This window comes from Protopterus annectens, chromosome 1.part2 (genome assembly GCF_019279795.1).
Source record: "Protopterus annectens isolate FY-2018-M chromosome 1.part2, PAN1.0, whole genome shotgun sequence".
Taxonomy (NCBI): Eukaryota; Metazoa; Chordata; order Ceratodontiformes; family Protopteridae; genus Protopterus; species Protopterus annectens.
The window spans coordinates 1,002,586,377-1,002,609,953 of NC_056727.1; the positions used below are offsets into that span (position 1 = coordinate 1,002,586,377).

The 23,577-nt window shown below is 40.1% G+C and overlaps 1 protein-coding gene across 1 annotated transcript in view; it reads right to left on the reverse strand.

Moving 5' to 3' along the window:
• RIMS3 (regulating synaptic membrane exocytosis 3) overlaps positions 1-23,577 on the reverse strand; it is a 1,682,810-nt gene that overhangs the window by 76,654 nt on the left and 1,582,579 nt on the right. Inside the window, exon 5 of the mRNA XM_044059968.1 lies at positions 14,582-14,694. Within this exon, the coding sequence (XP_043915903.1) occupies positions 14,582-14,694 (113 nt within the window). The remainder of the gene's footprint in view (positions 1-14,581; positions 14,695-23,577) is intronic.

Here is a 23,577-nt window from a genome sequence, read left to right on the forward strand (position 1 = left end):
GGATTAAGAAGCATTGTTTGCATGTGAAATTAAGGACCAAATAGCACAAAGTAGTACAGGGTGGCTTCTTGACACTGATTAACTATGCAGTAGGAGTGATATTACATGACAGTGTCAGAATAAGTAGGCGAGTCAGTGGAAAAATATAACGGCTCACTTAATGAGAGGTACAGTGTTGTGGTGGTCACATGATCTAATGAGTGCAGTAGTGTGCGTGCAGTGTGCTCGTGGTAATGAGCATTCACATATGCAATGATGTTTCACTACAAACTCAGCTGAGAACTCATCTCTTGGAAATACTGTCCTTACTAATTTTATTTTAGAAATGGCAAGGAAATGAGTGTATAAGACAGACAGAAAGGGTGAAGAGCAAGAGGGAATATATATATACATATTTGTTTTTTTTTGGGGGGGGGGCAGATGATTATTTTTATAAGTTTTTAGAAGGATGAGGGAATGTGTGGGTAGGAAAGGGGTACAGGGATGGTAGCAGGGGCAGGCAAACAATCACAAAAAGATAGACAGAAACAAGTGGGGAGGTTATGACACAAATGGAGAGGGCTACACAAAGGAGAGATACAGACAGACAGATGGAGGACAATTTGTGTTGGTGAGGACTAGACTACAAGCTAGTGCTGGAACTGACACTTAAAGTAAGGGAAGACCAGGACTGTAGACAATACCTCCCCCAGTCTGAGATCAGTCACTTCCATCATCATTATCATGGCTGAGCCATTCACTGCCACATAGGTTCATGACCACTACAGACCCAGTAGCAGATGCCATGCATACCATATTCCATTATCACAGCACAGTTCCTGATAGCAGTCTAGCAAAGTATCATAGGGACCGACTTTGTTGTGCTATGCACCCTGTCATAAGCCTACACTTGTGTGTCCTCGAGAAAGCATAGCTATCACGTGCTCCACATATTTAGCTCCACCCTGTATCACTTGTCCAGTATACTTTCTCACATAATCCCATCTACTGTATTCCACATATGATCCACAGATGCAGTCTTTGTACATTTCAACACAGTCCTTTCTGTCTGAGCTGCCTATTAAAGGAGACAGTCTATCTTGTACAGCCCAGCAGCCATGTTTTGGTGGGCTATTGCTGCCTGCATCTCTTCCCCGTTTTCTCTTATTCGTTATTAGCACTGTCTCTGTATTCCCTAGCCCCCTGTCAGCAGATTTCTGTAGAGAAACTCCTTTCAAGAGACTGTCTTACGTTTATTCAGTCAGTCTCACTCAATTTACTGCAGAGATGCACCCCAAGGCTCCCTATACTCCCAATACACTTGTTCTTGGTTAGAAATAGAACAACCACCCAAGAATAAAAGATTCTTACAGTTATCCACTCACTGTCCCCACTTGCCACTGGCCTGTGCACCCTTACCACAGCAGATGTAGAACCATTCTTCTCTCTGTGGACCAATATAATTATACTCTGTGTGATCCACTTGGTAAGTATTTGGGAAGATAAAGAGCACTACAGTGCTGGTAGTTATTTATATCTTAAAATTTCAGGGCTTGTAGCATGGCAGTTTTGCTAATGAGGCTTGGGTGCATGTCTGTATTTATAAGTCAATACATGGCACCTAAAGAGTGGATTATATTTGAGAATGTTCCCAGGTAGTCACTGATGTGCTACTGTAGATCTTTTGTGAGCATGGATGGTAGGTACTGAGCATGGACAACAGTGACTGGGCCTTCTGGGAATGTATGTAGAATGAGCTGGTGGCATAAGTTAATACAGTGGCCAATTTTTGATCTCTGTCACTGTGCCACACCCCATCTCTGCATTTTATGCCCTGTTCTCACTGCTGTATTATACAGGCTGGTGATATCTGATGCATAACAAGGCCAAATCAATGCACTGTAAGCATGGTCTGGGTGTTGTATTGCACACATTAGTTGTGATCTATGTTGTGTTTATTCTGCTGGTACACAGTTGCTGACCATATGCCACCTTTTGCTAGTGTTACAGCATATTATGCCTGCCACTGCCTCATATGGTCTTCCCATGCAGCTGGGCTCTCTGATGGCTCCTCTTATGGCAGCTGTATTTTACTGGATCCCTTCTGTCAGATCCTCTGATTGCAGTCCCTTGTTTTAGTAGTTTGCATACTACTATGTTTTGCAGAACTGCACAGTCAGTACATATATTGCTATACATCTCCAGAGTACATTGCATTGCATTACACCACTGGAGGAATCTAGGTAGCAAAAGTAGGTCTTCATCTGTCCAAACAAATGCTTAGTGATGCTGCTGGTCTGTGACAGTGAGGTATTGTATTGCATCTTTATAAATCACCAAGGGTTGTGTATATGTTTCATCAGCCTTGGCTTTGGACATATCTGGCATCTCCAATAGGATGCTCTGTGGGAAGTTACCCCACACAAATTTCTATTATTGGTCAGACTCATGCTAGATATGGGAACTGGAGGAACTGTCTGGATGGTGCAGCGATGTTGTATATAATACCTTCTGTGTCACACACAACCTCACAGTTGCTGGAGTATAGACCTTTCTGGTTGATGTATTGTTGTCCACGTTCACCAAGCAGGGCCTTGATAGTGATGAGGGTGAAATCAGTGGGTCCTAGAACCTCAGGACAGCAGATTGTTTTACAGAATGCATGCATATTGTTGTTTTCTTTTTTGTCTGTGGTCCTTGGAAGCCAGAAATGCTCCTCAACATGCTGCAGCATAACAGTGTAGGATTCATAAGGCAGATGCCAAGGACATGTCCAGCATGCCACCTGATGGTCATTGGAAGGTCCCTGTTGCAGGAGCTGTCAATGCTACATATACTTTATAGGGTCATAGGTTCATAGGTATGTACTAGGCTAATGGCCCTGCAGCCTTTACAAGCCTAGCCCATAGGATTACTCTAGCATTTTGCCACTCGACCTTAGTTCAGTTCCCAATGCCTCTGTCGAGTAAAGCCACTGGAGTGATCCCCGGCATGAATTTTTTATTTCCCATCCAGTCATCAAGATTTCTCTTGAAGAGGGCCAGTGAGGTGCTCTGTTTGACATGTATGGGAATTCTATTCCATAGCATGGGCAGTCTCTGGGTTATGAACCTGTCCCTCCAGCATGTTCTGTTGATTGTGGTAATGAGGTTGGGGTCTCTAGAGCATGTGGTGTGGAGGGATTGGGATTTCTTCAGATGTAGCATTTCTAACAGAGCTGGGTCAGACATGGCTTTGTAAAGCAGAGATCGCCTCTAAGTAGGTGATATGAGACAGAGAATAGTTGGAGTTTTTTTAGTCTGTCCATACAGGACAAATGTTTAAGGCCTAGGATCCTCTTTGTGAGATACTTTTGTGGCCTCTCCAGTTGTTGCAGGTGTTTAGTGAGGTACATGCTAAATGGGGTATTGTACTCAATGACTGGCCTAATGAGGGAAGAGAAGAGTAGAGGGAGACAATGACCTCTTTCTTCCTGGATGCAAAACCTTTAGTAATGAGATGTGTCACATAAAAGGACTTTCTGACCACAGTGGCAATGTGGTGGTCAAAAGAGAGGTTGCTGTTAACCTGTGTCCCCAGATCTCTTATAATGCCTTCTGTGTTCAGTGGGCTACCATCGATGTGGTAATTCATGGGAACCAGGTTTTTCCCAAAGGGGATGACGACACATTTTTTGGCAATGAGCTTAAGGCCATGGTTCTGACACCAGTCGTTGGTCTCAGTGAGGCCTGTTGTCCACAGGGATTAGTATTCCACACATCTTATAAAATTTGATGTGAGGACAGCAAATGTCTTCAAGCTCCTGTATAGCAACACTGTCCACATGAACACGTGTTTGATTATATGGATCCAGTGGAGATGATGGCATGTTAGTTGCAGTCAGTTCCTCCTGAGCAGTTCAGAATGATAAGCACACCGATGTGAACACTGGCTGTGAGAGCAGCCTGTAACATATTTATGATTTGGCTAACATGGCTGCTACTCATAGCATTTTAGCATTGTCTCTGCTTTTGTTTACTCAGAAGCCACATTGTGTAAACCTGCTGGCATCTGTGCCTGATCATACAATTTTTATACATTTCTGAGTTTCTCCAGCATATCTACCCTCATTTACATTCATAGTTGGGTTCATTATCATGATGTTATTTCCATGTCATATTGTCATAAATATCTGATGCCAACTGCATGATTCCTCCGGGATGTGTGGTTGTCCTGCATGAGTCTCTGAAATGGCCCCGTCCTGCATGCTGCTGGTCATGTGTAATTTTATGTAATGCATTGTGTTACTCATTTCTGAATCCCAGCAGAATGTTCTGTTTGATTGGCTTAATTACTTATTCTAATAGTATATCCTTTCTCATCTTCTGCCTGCTGTGTTTCTGTAGTACCATTTAGCCTACTTACTGTACTTTTAGTTCTGCATTTGTTTTCATTGTGTTACTGAATATTTTAGTTTTGGAGCAGAAATGCCATATTCACGTGACTTATCTGATATTAGATTCCAATAGCTATTCCAGATAGCAAAACAAAGCAATCCTAAGCTCTTTGTTCTATATTATAGTTCTGTGTAGAGAGTCTGAAAGCTATTTATGGAGCACTGTACAATGTAAAGATGCTGGATTTAGTATACCATCCAATTCAGAATGCTGCATTTGTTACATTTGCACATCATGGGCTGACAAAACAATAATGAATGAAGTATGGTTTTACATACATTTTAAACAGTACAGCTGTAGTGTTTGTGTCTATACTTTATGCTTGCTGATAGTGACACGTGGACAATTGTGACATGTGGACAGATTGTTTACAATTAAGAACATTTCCTAAAAGCATGTTATTTCTTTACAGAGATCAGTTCTTAATTAGTTACAGTGACTTATAGGAAGCTGAGTCCATGACATTTATAAGTGTTTCACTCGACTTGTATAACAGTTTCTGGATGCTTTTATCAGAAGATAGTTTAAGTTGCTTCTGATTGGTGTGGAGTTAGTTGCTTGGGATACTTACATATGATTTGTGTTGTTAGATAATTACCTGTGCTGGATTTAATGAAGCCACTGTGTTAAGTTTTGATCTGCCCATTATATAAAGTACGTTTCAAGAACATGGGGGCCAAGTACCTGAGTGCCCTTTTTATTTTTATGAGATGAAGATGAGGTCCGCAATATAATGTAGTGTTGTTAACGAGTGAGAGAAGGATGTAATGTGAATAAATGTTTAACTCCTGTGTTAATGAGGGAAGTGATCATGGCATAATAAGTTATATTTGTATCAGGATTTGTATCAAGATGTATAGTAGTTGGGTTTTGAAGATCTACACAGTTATCCATTTTGTATCAGTCCATCCATCCATCCATCCATCCATCCCCCCATACTTCTATCCACCCATCCATCCATCCATCCATCCATCCATCCATCCATCCATCCATCCATCCATCCATCCATCCATCTGTCCATCCATACTTCTATCCACCCACCCATCTATTTACTCTTGAAAATGCTTGTCCTGGTGAGAGTCTCCGAGGCAGGATGAGCAGAGTAGTATGAATACCCCTAAACCTAGGGACAGCCTGCAATTCATCCTATGGGATGACAAGCTGAGGAATATAATAGTTCCAACTTGTTCTGGAGGTACCTTGGAGTCTCTACTCATTGGACTTTGCCTGCTAGAGCACTGGAAGGGTGCATCCTCGTAAGATACCCAAACTATCTTAAATGACTCTTTTCAATCTGGTGGACCAGTTCTCTGAAATCCTCTTGAATCATCAAGCACCTCCCTCTGTCATGGAGGTGAACTACCTTGAGAAGAACTTATGTTACTTTTTTTTTCTTGATCTTATCATTTAAATCACTACTCAAATTTCATGACAATAGTTGAGGATAGAAACAGCTTGACCCAGAAAGTAGCTGAAAAGAATCCTGTACCAGCCAATCTGGATGGTTAACACACAAACAAACACACACACACACATAGGTTCATAGGTTCATAGGTTCGTACTAGGCTATCTGTCCTAGGGCATTTATAAGCCTAGCCAGAGTGTGTGTGGCTTTCACCACCCCTTAGGATGAGAATACTACACCCTTTTAGGGTTTAGTTTACTGCGCCTCTGTCTAGTATTGACACAGAGATGACCCCCGGGGTAAACCTACGATCTCCCATCCACTCGTCGAGATTTCTCTTGAATAGAGTCAGTGAGGGGCTCTGCCTAACATGGACTGGGATTCTGTTCCAGAGTGTAGGGAGCCTCTGGGTTATGAATCTTTCCCTCCAGCACATCCTATTTATTTCTGTGTTGAGGTTTAAGTCTCTTGTTCTCGTGGCTCTGATGGATTTGGATTTTCTGAGGTGGAGCATGTCCATTAATTTCGGATTGGACATGGCCTTGTACGTCAGGCACAGATCACCTCTGAGTAGGCGGTATGCGACTGAATAGAACTGGAGTTTTTTCAGTCGGGCAGCATATGACATATGTTTAAGACCCTTTATCCTCTTGGTGAGGAACTTTTGGGGTCTTTCCAACTGCTGCAGGTGTCGGGTGAGATACATCCCAAATGGGGCATTGTACTCAATCATTGGCCTGATAAGAGAAGAGTACAGGGGCACAATGACCTCTCTTGATCTAGATGTGAAACCCTTCATGATAAGGTGGGCAATATAGAAGGTCTTCCTAACCACTTTGGCAATGTGAGTGTCAAATGAGAGGTTACTGTCAACCTGGGTCCCTAGGTACCTGATTACCTCTTCCGTACTTAATGGATTACCACCTATGTGGTAGTTTGTCGGTACCTTGTTTTTCCCAAAGGGTATGACTATACATTTTTGGCGTTCAGCTTAAGGCCATGGCTCTGGCACCAATTATCCGTTTCTATGAGGCCTCTCTGAAGGATGTTTGTGTCCGCTGGAGTATCAATTATGGCGCCCAGTTTGCAGTCATCTGCGAACTTTGTCAGCCACAATCCTCCTATGTTTGCCTGTACCTCGGAAAATAAATGCCGAACAAGAGGGGTCCCAGGACTGAGCCCTGTGGGACACCGCTTGTGACTGGCTTAGAGTCTGACATAGCTCCAGCAACTCTGACCCTGTGGGTTCTGTCCTTGAGCCAGTTTGCAACCCATCTTGTGACATATGGGTTTACATTTAAGCTGGTGAGTTTGTCTATGATGCCCGAGTGGGGTATTGTGTCAAAGGCTTTTGCAAGGTCAAGGTAGGCTGTGTGAACTGCCTTACCCTCATCAATGGCCTTAGTGACTGTTTCAAAAAAGTCGACCAAGTTCAAAAGGCAGGATCTGCCCTTGACAAAGCCAAATTGGGTAGGATCCAATGTCTGTAGGTCCCCAATGTCTTTGTTTATGAGTTCCATAATGATCCTCTCCATAGCTTTGCAGACCAGGCTCATAAAGCTTATGGAGCGGTAATTTCCAGGGTCCGTAGAAGCACCGCCTTTGTGAAGTGGGACCACTGTTGCCATACGCCACTCTTTGGGTACGTATCCTGTAGTAAGGCTAAGATTAAACAGCAGCCTTATGTGTGGGTTTAGTTCCTCTCGGAGTTCATGTAGCACACAGCCCGGGACACCATCCGGTCCCATTGATGCTGTGTTTTTAGCTTTAGAGAGGGCGGCTCTCACCTGGGCATCTGAGATGTTAGGGAGGCTACACTCTGCTGGGATAGTTATTTCTCCTTTTGGGGGGGGGGGAGAAATTTGCACTGAACCTGTCTGCCAGAATGTTGGCAATGTTAGTGGGTTCAGTGTATTTTGTGTCATTTTGGACTAACTCTGAGCATATCTGGGAGTTTCCACCCAGGTTTCTAACATAGCTAAAGAAGGCCTTGTGATTGTCTTTTGTGTCTTTTGCGATTTTTCTCTCAAAGTTGGCCTTGGATGATTTTATGAGTGATCGTAGTTTTTTGCTAGTACTGATCAGAGATGCATTCCCTTTTAGGGATTTTGCTCTGTCATGTAGTAGCTTCCTCCTCCTGTTGTAAAGTTTGTTTATGGCTGGGGTCCACCAGACCGGGCGCCTGCCTTTGGGGAATGGGTCTTGGTTTTATTTGGGATTGCATGATCCATGCATTCTTGAAGGTGCCCATAGAAGGCATTTGCAAAGGATTCAGCAGTGTGGGTTGTGGTTTCCACTGGCCCAGGGGCCTTGAAGGATACCACTTCAGTCTTAAGAAGTGTGAAGTTTGCTTTTGAGAAGTTCTTCACTGTGGTCTTTTGTGCAGGGGGTGGGGGCGGGATGTGGATTTCCAGTGAGATTAATTTATGGTCTGATCTCACCAAAGAGGGATATACTTCCGGTGTGGAGCATTTTGTCCCCATGTTTGTGATGATCAGGTCTAGTATATTGTCTCCTCTTGTGGGAATGGTGACTAGTTGTTCCATTGCATTTGAGTTTATGAATTCTAGGAACCTTTGGGCTAGGGTGTTGGGGCTTGAGTAATGTTCCCAGTCTATGTTTGGGTAGTTGAAGTCTCCCAAAATGATGGTATTTGGAGAGACATTCATACTCTCCAGTGTCTTCAGGAAGGCTGTGTGGGGTTCCTGAGTTTGAGAGGGTGGTCTGTAGCATGCTACAAACTGTAAGGCAGTTTTGCCTATGGTTAGTTGCACCTGGATAGTCTCCGATGCTTCGTGCGTTGCCACTAACCTGGAGGTGTGGGTATCTTTGATGAAAATGGATACTCCCCTCCTTTTGTGGTTCGGTCCAAGTTTTGGGGCCGGAAAGCATGATATGAGGTAAAACCTGATAGTGCTGGGGTGCTCTCAGGAGCCTTGAACCAGGTTTCAGTCACTGCACAGACATCGATGTTCTCCATACTGAGGAGGGCTTTGAGTGCGTGCATCTTGAGGTTTAGACTTCTGGCATTGAGCAGCATTACCCTTAGTTTTTTCCACTTGTGTTTTCTAGGGAGGTAGATTTGTCATTTGAGCCTTGCCTAAAAAAGGCACTATGGGGGTGGCAAGAGCCTTGGCCAATATCCGGAAGCCCAGGGGTGACAGGTGCAAGCCATCCCTTGCGAAGCAGCGTGGCTTGTCAAGCATGTCATCCCAAGCAGACAGACATTGGATCCCCTTTGAATGACACCAGTAATTAAGCCAATTGTTAAAACTGATCATTTTGTCTTTGTACTGTGGCATCATTCTTGGTGAGGGTAAGATGCTGCTCAGGGTCAGGGTCATACCGGCCTGGGCTACATAATCAGAGAACTCCTCTATGTCTCTTTTCATGTAGTCCAGGGAGGTACGTCTCAGGTCGTTCACACCGGCACGTACAATGACTGAGTCATATTTGTACTTGCTGTGGAGTGACCTGAGTGCTTGTGTTATGTGGCGGATTCTAGCTCCCGACAGGCAGCTTACTGTGACCTTTTTCCTTGTTCAGTCTGGTGAGCGGGACGTCAGTGTGTCTGACTATGGAGTCAACTATTACAAGTGTGTCTGGCATGTTGTTTGGCCTTAAGGGCTGTGACTGTTTAGCACACTGACTTTGTGAACTATGTGTTGCATGTGCTATGTCTTGAGGTGGTGGTTGCTTGGGTGTCTGCTTTGGAGGCCTCTGTTGTTTTGGTAGATTTTTAATCAGCGTCTCCGAGTATGTTTTTGTGTGTTTATGTGTTTGGTTTGCAGTTGTGATAGTTCTATGTGAGACTGGGTTTGTGGTGTGCGTGGTTACCTTCTCCTCCTGACTGGTCTTGCCAGTACTGAATTGAGAGAGCTCAGCCTCCAGTTTGGCTATATAGTTGCATCTCTCGCATATATTTGTATTTGTTGGGAGCAAACAAACAAACAAACAAACAAGCAAACAAACAAACAAAGAAAACAAAGGAAAAACTCATAAACAAATGAATAAATAAATAAATAAAACCAAACCTTCACTTCAGTAACTGCTGCAGCTGTTACATTCTTGGCATTCTTTTCAGTAATATTTGAATACCTACCCTTGCAGTATTACACAGAAAGCCTCTTTCTTTAACCTAATGATGTCCCTCTATAATGCTGTCTACTAGTGGTTCCAACAATTGTTGCCATAACAACACTGACCATATTTCAACCATTGTTCCTTGCCACTTCCTCAGCTTCTGAGATCTTAAATTAGGTACACTAAGACTCTCCATACCTAAGTCCCAAGGTTTCCAGAAGAAGCTCTTCTGAAAGTGTTAGACTAATTCATCCTTCTAGGAATAATCAGCTAGGTGTTCCCATGACAGCCTCATTATGCATTTAGGTTTCCCAGGTCTGTACAACTATTAACATATCTAATTTAACCAACTCATCACCAAATGGTAAATTGACACATCTACACCTCTCTTAACCTGACTGTCCAGAACATATGGCCGCAGGTCTGACGACATGACTGCTGTCAATCACTGACATGTTTCCTAAATTGCTTTTGTAACAAGTATACTAATGAATATCCCTGAGTTCAGATATGATACATATTATGGGAAATCCTTGGTTTGCACAGAATCCAGATACAATTCACCATTGAAATTGAGATCATGCAAGCTATTCATCCTAGTCTACCCTCCTGGTTTCTCCATCACTCTCCACATGAGCCTTGAAGTCTACCAGTGGAACTAGACAGTCAGTAGATGATACTCTGCCAAGCATCATACCCAAGGTCTTTAAGAAATCTGAATACTCCCAACAATAGTTAGATCCATATTTTGCTTATTATCAGGATATATGGTGATGTTCCCTTGGGCTGGCTAAGAGTCATGGATCTCTAGAACTGGTAGACAGTTGGCTATATGTGCTTTATATTTGAAGTCCTGTATTATATATGGGAAGGAACTAGTTTAACAAGACCTGTGGAACAAATTCTGTGAGACATACCCTAACTTACTTGGTCAGGGTTTTGTTAGTCTGTGTTTTCAGGAGATACTTAACTTTTGATTCACTGTAATTATCATTTTGTTGGTATGTGCTTTGAAAGGTATAACGGGGTCCAGACATAATGCTAAGTATTTAGATTATATTACATGCTTTGTGATTACCGTTGTTGGCTGTATTTATTTATTTGTTTATTTACTTACTGTTTGATGACCAGGTAAGCAGACTGGCCTGTTGACCCTTCTCAGCCTTGACCCAATCTTGACACATTTAAGCATGGTGGCATCATCACCTTGTGTGCACTTTATGCTTGGAAACACCTATATAGGTAATTTCTTTATCTGCAGAGTTTACTTTCCAATGCAAATATTAAGAAAAACAAGGTAATGTATAGTACATTAAGGTTTTGTGCGCACAGAAGTTCTAAATACAGTATCAATAAGTTATCATGAATATATACACTTTTAATATATTAATATATATATATATATATATATATATATATATATATATATAGTCTATATTAAATAAGCGAACGCTTATTCATCTACCCTAGTTCAGTGAACGCTGAAAATGCTGAACACTCAGAACAGCGATTTTTTTTTTCCAGGGAAAAAAAAATCGCTGTTCCACAAAAAAACAAAACAAAAAAAAAAACAAACTTAAAACAGTATTTAATGTGAGGGGGCTTCGCCCCCCCACCCCCCCTACTTAAATATACCAACTCTGAGATCACACCACAGTGGAGGAAACAGCAAACTCCTGAAACTGGCCCAGTGATTTTTTTTCCCTGAGAAAAAATTTGCTGTTCCGGGTGTTTGGGATTTTCAGCTGAAATAGGGTCGATGAATCAATGTTCGCTTTTTTAAGCATTCACTGATTCAATATAGACCCATATATACTCTTAATAAAATTATAGCAGATGCTACATTATGAATGACAGAAATGTAGTTAAAGATCAACAATTACTACCTGATATTAACCATTGTCACTGAAGCAGTTGCAAAAGGACTCAGACACGAGGTGTTCTTTAAGGGATTTAATGGTTTCTTTATTCTTCACATCTTTCAGAAGATTGTTTCAAATAGCAGGCTCCTATCTTGAGATGTCTCTTTCTCCCCTAAGTATCAACTTGTAAGTTGATTGTAAATTTTGAGTGTCTTCATGCCTGATGTACATCATTACAATTGTTTGGTTGATTCCTACTTTCCACCTTGCATTATCCCCTTTGAAAAAGCATTCTGCCATTTTGTCAATTCTGGATAACACCATGCATACACAGTAGCTTTTCATCATGCAATAGTCAGACTCTGAATCTACTATTACCTGAGGGCAGTGATGTGTATTTAAGTACATCACTCCTCATGGCTGTTTATTCTGCAGGACAACCATAGGTTCATAGGTGATTACTAAGCTAATGACCTTAGACGACCGTTTTAAGGCATACTTCCCTAATATATCAGACAGATTTTGAAACCATGGTTTTTTCTTGGGTGTATATAACATGGGCATGAGTGTTTGAGCTTTTACCAAGTTCCTCTTTCTAATAGAGACACAGGCACCAGACCAGAGGTAAATTTAAGATTCTCCATCCACTGGTCCAAGTTTTGCTAGAATAGGTGCAGGGAAGAATTCTGCTTCAAAATGATGGGAATCCTGTCCCAGAGAAGGTGTAATCACTAAGGTACATACCGGTCCCCCCAACATGTTTTTTTTTATGTTGCAGATGAGGTTTAGTCCCTAGATCGGTTATTTCAGATGATATTTGTTTTGTGGATGTGCAACAGGTCCAGCAGGGTGGGCATGGCATAACGGTCAGGTGTATATTGATACCACTTCCATTATATCAGAAGCTTACTATTACAAAAAGGATTGTACTCCCTAGGTTACTGCTACCCATTCATGCTGTTTTACAGTCCACTTTGGAACAATTAAGATCCCTTAAGTTACTTATGGGGGACCCTAGGAACTATTCATATGTATGCAATAAACAAAGAGTTGGGAAGTATAAATTTTCCACAGTATTGTTATGCAAGGGCCAATATAGTATTTGATGGATTCAGATTTTCACACTTCTTGGAAAGAGACTGAGTATAGGTCTAGCAACAGGAAATTAGTGAAGTGACACTCTCCCATGGTTCTTTCAGAGCACAGGAAACCTGAAGTACCTGTAGGGGCCATAACAACAAATTCAGCAATCTGGTATGTGTAATTATGAGTAAATTAACAGACAGAGATGTATTATCACAGTCCTTGTGTCTGGTAGTTCTAGCTGTTTTATATTACACACGTTACATGTGTGCTGAATTTCTTGCTGGAGTGGGCCTATCAAGTATTCAGAGATTGGGAAAATAAGAGTATATATTTCAGATATTACTTATGTGAGGAGAATAATAAGATGACAACTTTGTTTTGGAAATCCATGAAGAATATAACATTCTACAGTTTCACTTTTACCTGCCCATGAGACACTTCTGAAATCACAAATTAAGAACTGAAACATGGAAGATGTGCTGGCTATACAAGAACACAACTTTAATGTGCTGAAATTATCTAGGGAAAATCCAGAGACGTGAAAGCCACTCTCTTGCCTCTTGAACAAATCTGCGTGAGATTATCAGCCACTCCCTGACTAAGAGATGAAGATGGAAATACACTGTCCTGTAGGAATGACAGAATTTGGGGCAGGTAAACTGTTTAAATCCTGACACATCTAAACACAGTGGCATCATCATTGTGTGTGCACCTTATGTTTGAAAACACCTGTATAGGTTATTTATCTATATTGAGTTAACTTTCCAGGATGTAATACTAGGTTTTGCATTTCCTAGTCTTCTACTGTTGTAAAAGGTCCTGTATTACAGCTGTACACCCTTCACTGTTGAGTTTTTGACAAAATGTTTAACAAATAACTAAGAGGAAATAGCAAAGTAGCATATAACTGAATAAATCTCTTAGTTTGTAATGAGCCAATATGGCTAGGAAGTAGGACAGGACAGAACAAGGTCCTATAGAATAAGATGCCAATGAGAAAAAATAACAATCACTTGCAAGTCAACAACACCTCTCACCTTTTCCACGATCAGTCAAAATGCAGTATGATGTAAGTATCTAACTTAGTACCTGTAAATAATACAATCAATCCATTGAGTAATGTTATCCGCTATAATATATTTTCAAGAAACTGATTGTATAACTACGTTTCTACAGAGTTCAAACTAGTTAACAGTAATGCAGTTTAAGAGGCTGGACATCCAGGGGAGTTAAGTTGTAATGATATATAATATAGCCCTTCCAACTCTCTTCTATGGCCAATGAACTGGTAGTCTAATATTTGTCATAAATAGTAGTAAGAGAAACTTAAAATATTCAGAAATGTTTAAATTAATAATTATGTTATTGAAATAACAGTATTTATGGTGCCAATAATGTTGTATGGTATGTACCAGAGTAATGAGTAGGGTATGAGTTTATGGCAATAATCTGCATCAATATTATAGATAGTAAAAATACAAATTTGCTGAAAAACAAGCAAAGTTTAAGAAAATGAGACACTTGTGAGCTCTTTAAAAACATTTCCTTTCCACAAAATTATGTGATGCTTCCTAGAGCTGTTAATTTTTTTTCTTTGAAAAAGGTACTCTACATTTTGAAGACAGAAGTCATAATAACAGCATCATTTTAAATGGCCACACAAACAAATGCGAATAATGATGGGATGTCACTAAGCACAGTTTCTGTATGATGGCTGCATTGCTTCTCACCCATGGGAGGTGTGGCTAATGTCTGTCGCCCGACAATTTGAGCTGGTCCCAGTCCATCGAGAAAGTCACTGAACTGGCTTTCTGGACCTAGCCTAGTCGTAGGGAAGATGAAACTGTTGAAAACAGAATTAGAAAAAAAAATGTAAGCAAACATGTTAAATTAAGCATACTTTACAGCAAGCTTATAAATTGTCCTTAGCACAGGAAAAAAAAGCTAATACATTAATATTTTCTTTATGAAAAATATATGCATGCCTGGGATGGTTGATAAGTAACAAATAGGTAAACAAATCAAGCATACAAAAATACACAGGACAACACTCATAAATGCTAGACCTCACTGGCTATTGCAGGTATTAAATTTCCCTTGGCTTCCTTAATGTCTTTCAAATGAGCAGCTGTATGAAGAGAACTGGTGCTGGAGACATATGCACTTTAAATGATTGCAGGTGAGTACATGAGCAACCATGAGGACAATGAGCAGCCTATTGTACTGCCCCCTGCTGACAGACTCTTGCTGGCATATATGTTATGTTTGCTAACTGCTGGAATCTGAAAAAGAAAGTCTGCACTCATAGGAAAGTCCATAGCAGATCCCAGAAGAAAAGGCGCAGTCATCTGAACCACAACAAACTTTTAGTAAATTTCCAAAAGACTAAATGAGCTTCTGATGAAAAATACAACAAAGAATATACCGAAAGTTTAAAATCTGGACATCAATTTACATTTGCTGCAATGCACTGTTTATAATCAAGTGAAACTTGGATAGGACACTGGGGAAATTCATCTGCTCCTTATTAAGTGTATTCTGTATGCAGTATATATTTCATGTTGGTTTGGTCAAGTGCAAACATCTAGATAATGATCTGCATTTTCTACAAGGCTGTATTTGCTATCAAGTGAAACTTGGCTTGGACACTGGGGAAATTCATCTGTTACTTTTTAAGTTAGTGTACTGTGATATTCTGTGTGCAGTATATATTTCATGTAACATCTGACAAAATAGACAACGTGAGTTGTTGACAAGAAAGCCCTCCTCTGGAATGTGGCATCCACTTTATGCTACACTGCAGTGTCTGTACCAAAATCTTTTAGCATCAAATGGAAGTGCAAATCATGTTAGATATTTCTTACAAATTATCTATCACAAAATAGTATTTCTGGCAAAAATTACTGTGCATTTCCTGAATTACAGGCTCTTCTTATCACCTCAGATAGTTTTATAACTACTGTGGACCATGGGTTGATAAGGTGGCAATCACCTTTAGAATATGGTAGATAATGTTATTAAATAATCACCACAGGGCTATAAACTTGAAAGTTTGGTTACCTATGCAGGATTCCTGTTCATCTTTTAAAGCAGAGATGTTAATTAGTGAGACTTGCACTACACAAACTCATACACCGCCTTTAAAAATAATCTACTCCAGAGTGCTAAAAATATGATTTAGTCATTACAACAACAGCCTGTAGACTACATTGACACCAAACAATGGATTCTCATTCAAACCGTGTAGTGTCATGATGAAGGACAAGCCTGGACTTGATGAGTGCAGTACAAGATGACCATTAACTAATTAAAGAATGATGTACAGTGCAGTCACTGCTCCTACATGTGTTATAGATTTAGGACTTATGCTACACTGACTACAGCAGAGGATTCAGTAAAGAACTGTAACACATGCCATACAAAATGAGTAGATTGTTGTGCAGCTCCAATGCAATATGAGAGGATATGAAACCTTAGTATCCTTTAGGGTTTCCCTCATATGGCACAATAACTGTGAATACATAGGGAAGCAGCGTCCACAAAAAGACAAGTCACTACTGGAGTCCAGGGTCTGTGCTGGGACTTCTGATGTTTCTCATCTACTTCTCTGAAGTAAAAGTGAATCTCAAAGGATTCTAGCTGACTATATTTGCCAATGAATGTAAGCTACAAACAGTCACTGAATCCCCAGCTGACTTAACCATCCTGCAGGAAGGTCTGTGCCAAAATAATAACTGGTGCCAGAAGCATGGTCTGAAATCCAAACATCCACACCCCCTTTTCCCATTTTTGCACATGGGTTGGGGATGTCACTTCAACAGTGCCAATCATCTAAAGCTAAGATTTATACCACAAGGTAGCTAGCCCTGCCACTGTAGCTCTTCCACACCACACACTTGCATGTACGCTCACACCTATGGCCAGTTTAGAGTGTCCAGTCTACTTACTGCATGTCTTTGGAATGTGTGAGGAAACTGGAGCACACCCACACGAATGCAGGGAGGACATGCAGACACCACACAGAAGGCACCCCAGCCAAGAATCTAACCAGGGAATTTCTTGCTGTGAGGCGACAACCCTATCACCTGTGCCACTGTGCCACTATCATGGTCTGAAACTAAATGTAAAAAATGCATTATTGTATCCTTTGGGAAACTGTCTACTTTTGGAAGTACCACAATGACAATATGCCCCTAACAGCTGACCCAGTTGTTCAGGATTTCTGAACTTATGTGGACAGTGACCTAACTTTTGACCAAGAAGTGTTCACTGTCACAAGAAAATCCTTTTTTATTGTGCAGCTTATAATCAAAGGCATTGTGTCTAAATCTAGAATTGTTATGTCCCCTTTATTCAGCCCTCATTAGACCAATCATTGTGTATGGAATGTATCTGTCCAGACACACGCAACAACTGGAACACCTACAAGGATACCTCACTAAAAGGATAAAAGGCTTAAACAATATGTCCTACATGGACAACCTCAAAGTTCTGTCACTTTATTTAGCATCCTACAAACTGCTAAAAGGTGACCTGTGTCTAGCATACAAGGTATTCCTCTGATCTAGTACTAGTGGACCTACTGTGTATCAGCAGGTCAAATGGTATCATAAATACTTATTCCAGGGATCTAAACCTCTTCTGCAACATCAACAGAATGGTTTTATGGGACAGGTATATCTCACAGGGGATATTACTGCTCTGAAACAGACTCCCCATCCATGTAAACAAAGCTTATCCCTCTCCATATTCAAGTCTTACCTGGCTCTATGGATGGGTAAAAGAAAATTTACCCCAGGACTACTCCCTACTAATGGACAGAAGCAGCTCATAGATGCTTTATCCCTTGCATGGGTCTCTTCAAATTATCTATGGTATGATCCCAGTTATTCTCACTAGGGTACTATATACTTATTGATCATGGAATGGGTAAAGCCAATCTAATACCAAGGGCTTAAAATGGCCCAGAAAGGCAGCTAACCAAGTACTTACCTATAAACCTATGCACATATAATGGAAAGCATGCAGCTACTATATGAGGATAGAAACTAAGGCAGAGAGATCTGCAGGTGCACCCGATGATTAAAATGCAAACAGGAAATCATTCTCAACCCCTTAGTTCCCATTTTGTACATGGTATTAGAGTGCTGTGTCACATGTCAGCATCTATCCCTATTCAGTGGCACTCTCTTAACTTCTTTGACTCTCATGCGTGATTGTCACAGGTCTTCTCTCACACAATCCATCCACCTCTTTGATGGACACCCTCATTTCCTCTTGCCTTCTTCCTGTCTGTCCCAAATCTTCTTCACCAGATTGTCTGTTGCTTTCCTGCACATATGTCTGATGCACTATAATCTCTTCTCTTTGATGTCTTCTGTAATTGGAGCTACTTTGACTTCTGCTCTTATGTCCTCATTTTTAATTCTGTCCCACAGTCTACATCCTACCACATGTCTCAGGCACTTCATCTTCATCACCTCTAGCTCAACTGCTCTGCCCATGTTTCTGTACCATACAGTAGTACTGGTTGCATGACTAATTTGTACACCTTACTTTTCAGCTTCTTTGGCATTCCTCTGTCGCACACTACCCCTGATACTCCATTCCAGTTGGCTGCAGCCCCCCTGATTCTAGCTATGACCTCCTCATTCAGACATCCCTTCTCCTCAACCACCCCTCTCAAATTCTTGAAGCTGTTAACCTGTTCCACTCTTTTCCCTTCTATCTCAATTTTCAGCTTATTTTGATTTCTCCATTTACTGCCATTACAACTGCCTTATATGTAGTCTGTTTCATCTAATGTGCCTTCAGTTATGCATTTCATTCCCCTGCCTTTGCTGCAGGTAATGCTGAGTCTGCCTGTAATGCCACATGATCTTCAAGCAACTTTGTTGATCTGTCCCCTCTGACCTGTTTGCTAATGTAGTTCATCACCAGTATGAACAGCAGTGGGCTCACAGCTGAACCCTGATGTGCACCCACTCCCACTGGGAACCCCTCTGTGAGACTGAACACTGTTCGTACTTGAATCATTGTGTCCTTGCACTAATTCTACCAATGTTTCTGGACCTCTAACCACAGCAGGACTCCCCAAATCAACTTTCTTGGGACCTTGTCATATGTATCTCCAAGTCTAAGAATGCCCAGTTGGACTCTTTCCTCGTTTGTAGCTTCTTCTCAAGTATCTGTCTCACTGCAATCATCAGTTCAGTTGTCCTTAATCCCAATCTAAATCCAAACTGCACATATGGATTCAGATCAGGATGCAGCACAACCAACCTGAGTACTTTATTTATAAGAGTCAACCCCAGTGTAGCCACAGAAAGACATCTCTTAAGTAAATTCTACACCACCTAGATACATGTATAGACCTGGCAGTCCAAACAAGACCAAAATATAATGAGAAGCTCAATAGCCAACCACACTAGTGGTCCACGAATATAAATAAACTATACAATACAGGAAAAAATCTTTAAATTATACAGCAGATCCAAAAACTCACATAATATGGATGATATCAGAAATATTACTACAAATCTGAACAGTCCCATTTGTTCTACTAAAGCAGCTCATGAACATAGGATAGCATATGATGCTAAAGACAATTACAAATCCTCTTTCAGTTACATTAGAAAATTACCCCAAATAAATAAACTCGGTAGAGGGCATAATATTCTTGACCTGGTCCTTATAAATCTACCCATTTTATGCTCTGAATTTATTCACAATGAATGCCAACTACTTAGACCTAACAGATATCACAAACTTACTAGCATACAAATTCACTGTAAATTCTACTGCTAAGATCTTTATCCAAGTCTACATATTCGTGAATCCCTTAACCCCTTGTTATTATAAAGCATCCTGTATGGAAGGTACTTTCTAAGATAAAAAATATGTCATCTATGGGATCTGATAGTATAACTGGTAGCTTAATAAATATCACCAGTCCTGCTTTGGTAAACCTACTTTTCTATGTAAGTTTAGACCCAGATTTTGTTTTTTAAAGTTTGGCTTACTGCAGTAGTGATGCCACTCCATAAGAGTGGCGCTACCACTGACCCTGGTAATTATAGATCCTTCAGCCTCATAAGATTCTTGTACAAAGTCATTGAATGTATTGAAGCAGATGTGATAAATTATGATATCAGAAATCTCAGTGGACTCAACTCACATATGTTTGGCTTTGTAAAGGGTAGTGCATGTCTAATGAATTTGGTAAACATCTTCACCTAGGCTGTTGTCAGCAGCTGCATTGGGCACATGGCATAACTTCACTTAACAAAAGGGTTTGACACCATACCACATGCTGGCATTGTAAATACACTTAATGCTTTAAAAGAAATCAATATATTAAGCTAGATAGCAAACCAGGTAAAAGATAAGATTAACACAAAGTACCCTGGGTTTAGTACTGGGAGCCACTCTTATTGGCATTTACTTTTCTGATCTTATTGAAACTCTGGGCATGGTGCTGTATGCTTCCCTCTGCCCACAGTGAATTGGTCACAATCATAAATCTGGGCAAGTGAGTTTAACTTTCACCATGGTTTGTCACCCAAAGATACACACAGGCAAATGTCCCATGACCTAAAAGCCTGGATCCCCTTAAAAAGGGACCTCCTTGATTATTCCAGTGTCATCATCTTCTGTATTAGAGTCATCCCCATAGATGGACAGGAAACATTCCTCATCTGCTGTTAATAGGGTAATTGTTGTAGTCCCCCTAGTACTTGTGCAGACAAATGCATTCTGGCTCACCTTGTTTCTAACATGTCCTGCCATATCATTTGCCCTTGTACTGTGTTAATGTGCACATCTTGCCACCCATTACATTAATGACCAAAACAACTTGACTCAAGGCTTTTGCCCTCTCTGTTGTTTGGGCCCCTTTTACTAAACAGGTGTTTCCCACATGTCCTAAAGGCTGTCACGAGGATGTGATTTTCCTCATGGTTGAGGTCCTTTCTCTGTCTTGATCCCTGCTCTGTATCATTACTGCACATGAGAAAAAGATCACAGTCATACACAATAAAACTTTTGATGTGATCATCAATCAAGCAACACAACAATGACCATGTATGCCTTCCATCCTCCTATAAAAAAGTTACCACAAACCCGATAATTATATACACACATCCAAAATCGCAGTCCAAGTAAAGTTGTGCTATACTAATGTCTACAGGATCACAAATACTTTCAGAAGAGTAAACAATCACAAGCCCCTACAACTATCTCGTATTCGTAATACTGTCATTTTTCATTTTTCAGTGACACTCAGAAATTTTCAAGTAAGACACATGCATGTTCAACCAACAACACATCCTTACTAATTCAGTACTTAGCAATTAAAACACATAGGTATGCACAATCACTAAATGACACCAAAGTAAATGATTTTTTTCAGTGATCACTAATTATTTCCCTCTGCTGGTGTAATGATTTTCCACTTACTCATGATAGCTTTATACTATTCACTAAAGCCATGATAATATGCCCATTATATCAGTAAAATAAACATTTTCAATGCAATTCATTAATTTTATATTATTTTGAAATGTTTCATATTAAATGCCTATATTATTATTATTATTTTTGTTACTTTATGAAGTCAAAGGTTTCCTAAAGCATTTGCTGTTTAACTTGAGTAATTGTAAGTTAATATGGCAGTGTTATGTATGTTACATAAATTCAGCTTCATTTACACATTTTATATTCAAATTAGGCACTTTTAGACTTAGCACTATGAACCACATTAATACACAACGTGTAAAGCCAGTTATACACTTGTCATTCTCTGCTGCTCATGAAGGCAGTCTCAGATTCACTTGAATGTGCTGTGGAAAGCAGCAGAGTTCACAGCAGTTTTCAGCAGTCCCTGGCATGCTTCTGGAATGTACAGATATTCTCAGATATGCTCAAAGTTGAATATATTTAGAAAAAAAAAAAACAGAGTCATATGTATGACAGTTTGCATAACCACAAAGTGTAATCTCTGCCCATCTAATATAATCCGGCACTCCTTCTCACCTCAAACCACTCAACACTTAATAAAAATTGGTAATCACACACATATTCTGCAAGGTCCCACCACCCAAATAACAACAACAACAAAATGACTGCTGCTGTGCTACAACAATAAATGACACTCACATGTAGTACTTCAAAAAAGGTAGCTAAGGAAATGAACAGCAGCAGAAGATATTGTAAGTAATGCAAAGAAAAATGATGATTGCATATTGGTTTTATGCACCATCTAAATGAAATGTGAATGTATTCCTTTAAAAAAAAACATGTATGTGGCAATGCATTTCTGTTTAAGCCAAACTTGCCAATAATAACAGTACCTAGTGTAATGCCCCTACTGGTTATCTGTGTTTGGTTAAGGTGGTGACACAGCCCAATGGGAGTGGTTCTAAACCTGTGAACCAAAGCCTTGATCATATTTTATTCATTCATCTTCTCGCACTTCTAACCATGGCAGCACCTACGAAGGCACAAGACCATGCTCCAAGCAGATCAGACAAAGAGACCCTGATAATGGGCCACCTTCATAGGCAGTCATATCTGGATAAGATCCAGACATGCACATGAGGAAGTAAGTGGAAAACAATTAACATCTGGCAGGGGTTAGGAGAGCATCTACCATCCCTGTCAGAGATCACCTGCTCTGGCCAGCAGTGCTTCCACAGGTATGACAATCTACAGAAGAATTGGCCCAACTAGCTGACTGAGGAGGTCGACCAGGTAATGGTGAGAAGGCTAGAGTTCTATAGCAAGTATTCATTTTAGTCATATAAAAATAGGTTTTAAAATAAACTATAAGAAAGTTGCATAACTAATGGTATTTGCTAGAAGAAATATATGTACCTGCAAAATATATCTGTAAAGTTATTACAATAATGCAAAAGAAAGCAGAAACCTATATGTACACATAACTGCATCTGTATACAAATATATGGAAAGTTTATAACATAATTGTTTGTATAAATGCATATGTAATATATGTAGGAGTAAAATAATAATCTGCAAATATATGTGTGTAAATCACAGATACACACTTCCATGAGCACACTTACAACTCCTGGTTCATGCATGTATTAATACAGCAAAAAATGTTTACATTTCCACATATTTTTGTTTATTTTCTTTTAGTATTTCATTACTTTAGGTTATAGTTACATTACATACAGACAATTTGTGCAGGACAGAAAATTGTTTATTATTACAATAACTGTAAAAGATAGCAATTTTTCCACAATATTAATCACATGTACAAGATGGTTGAAGTCAGTCAGTACCACATCCTAGTCAGATTAAATGGTTGGGTGAGGGGTTGTTGGTTGCAGTGCCAAGTGAATGTCCAGCACATACTTCATTGAGAAATAACCAGTGTTATTACTTCTGTGTCACTTCTGTATACATTTTCAAATCATTCCCTAATATGCTTAAAATTCTTAAGAAAGAAAACTCTCAAAGCACATATTTTTGTACAGTAAAGGAAATGAAAACTTGTATGAATTGCAAAATGTTTCTGTGTGCATGCCTTCTGACTGAACTCAATTTACAGACTGTTACATGCAAAACATGATATTAAAAATCCACCAAAAGTGCACCAATGTCTTTATAACTTGCATTTAGAGAAGATTGACAAAGTAAGAGAATTCAGGTAATAATAAATATTTCAGCAAATGCTTGCCAAGCAAATACTGAAATGAATTAA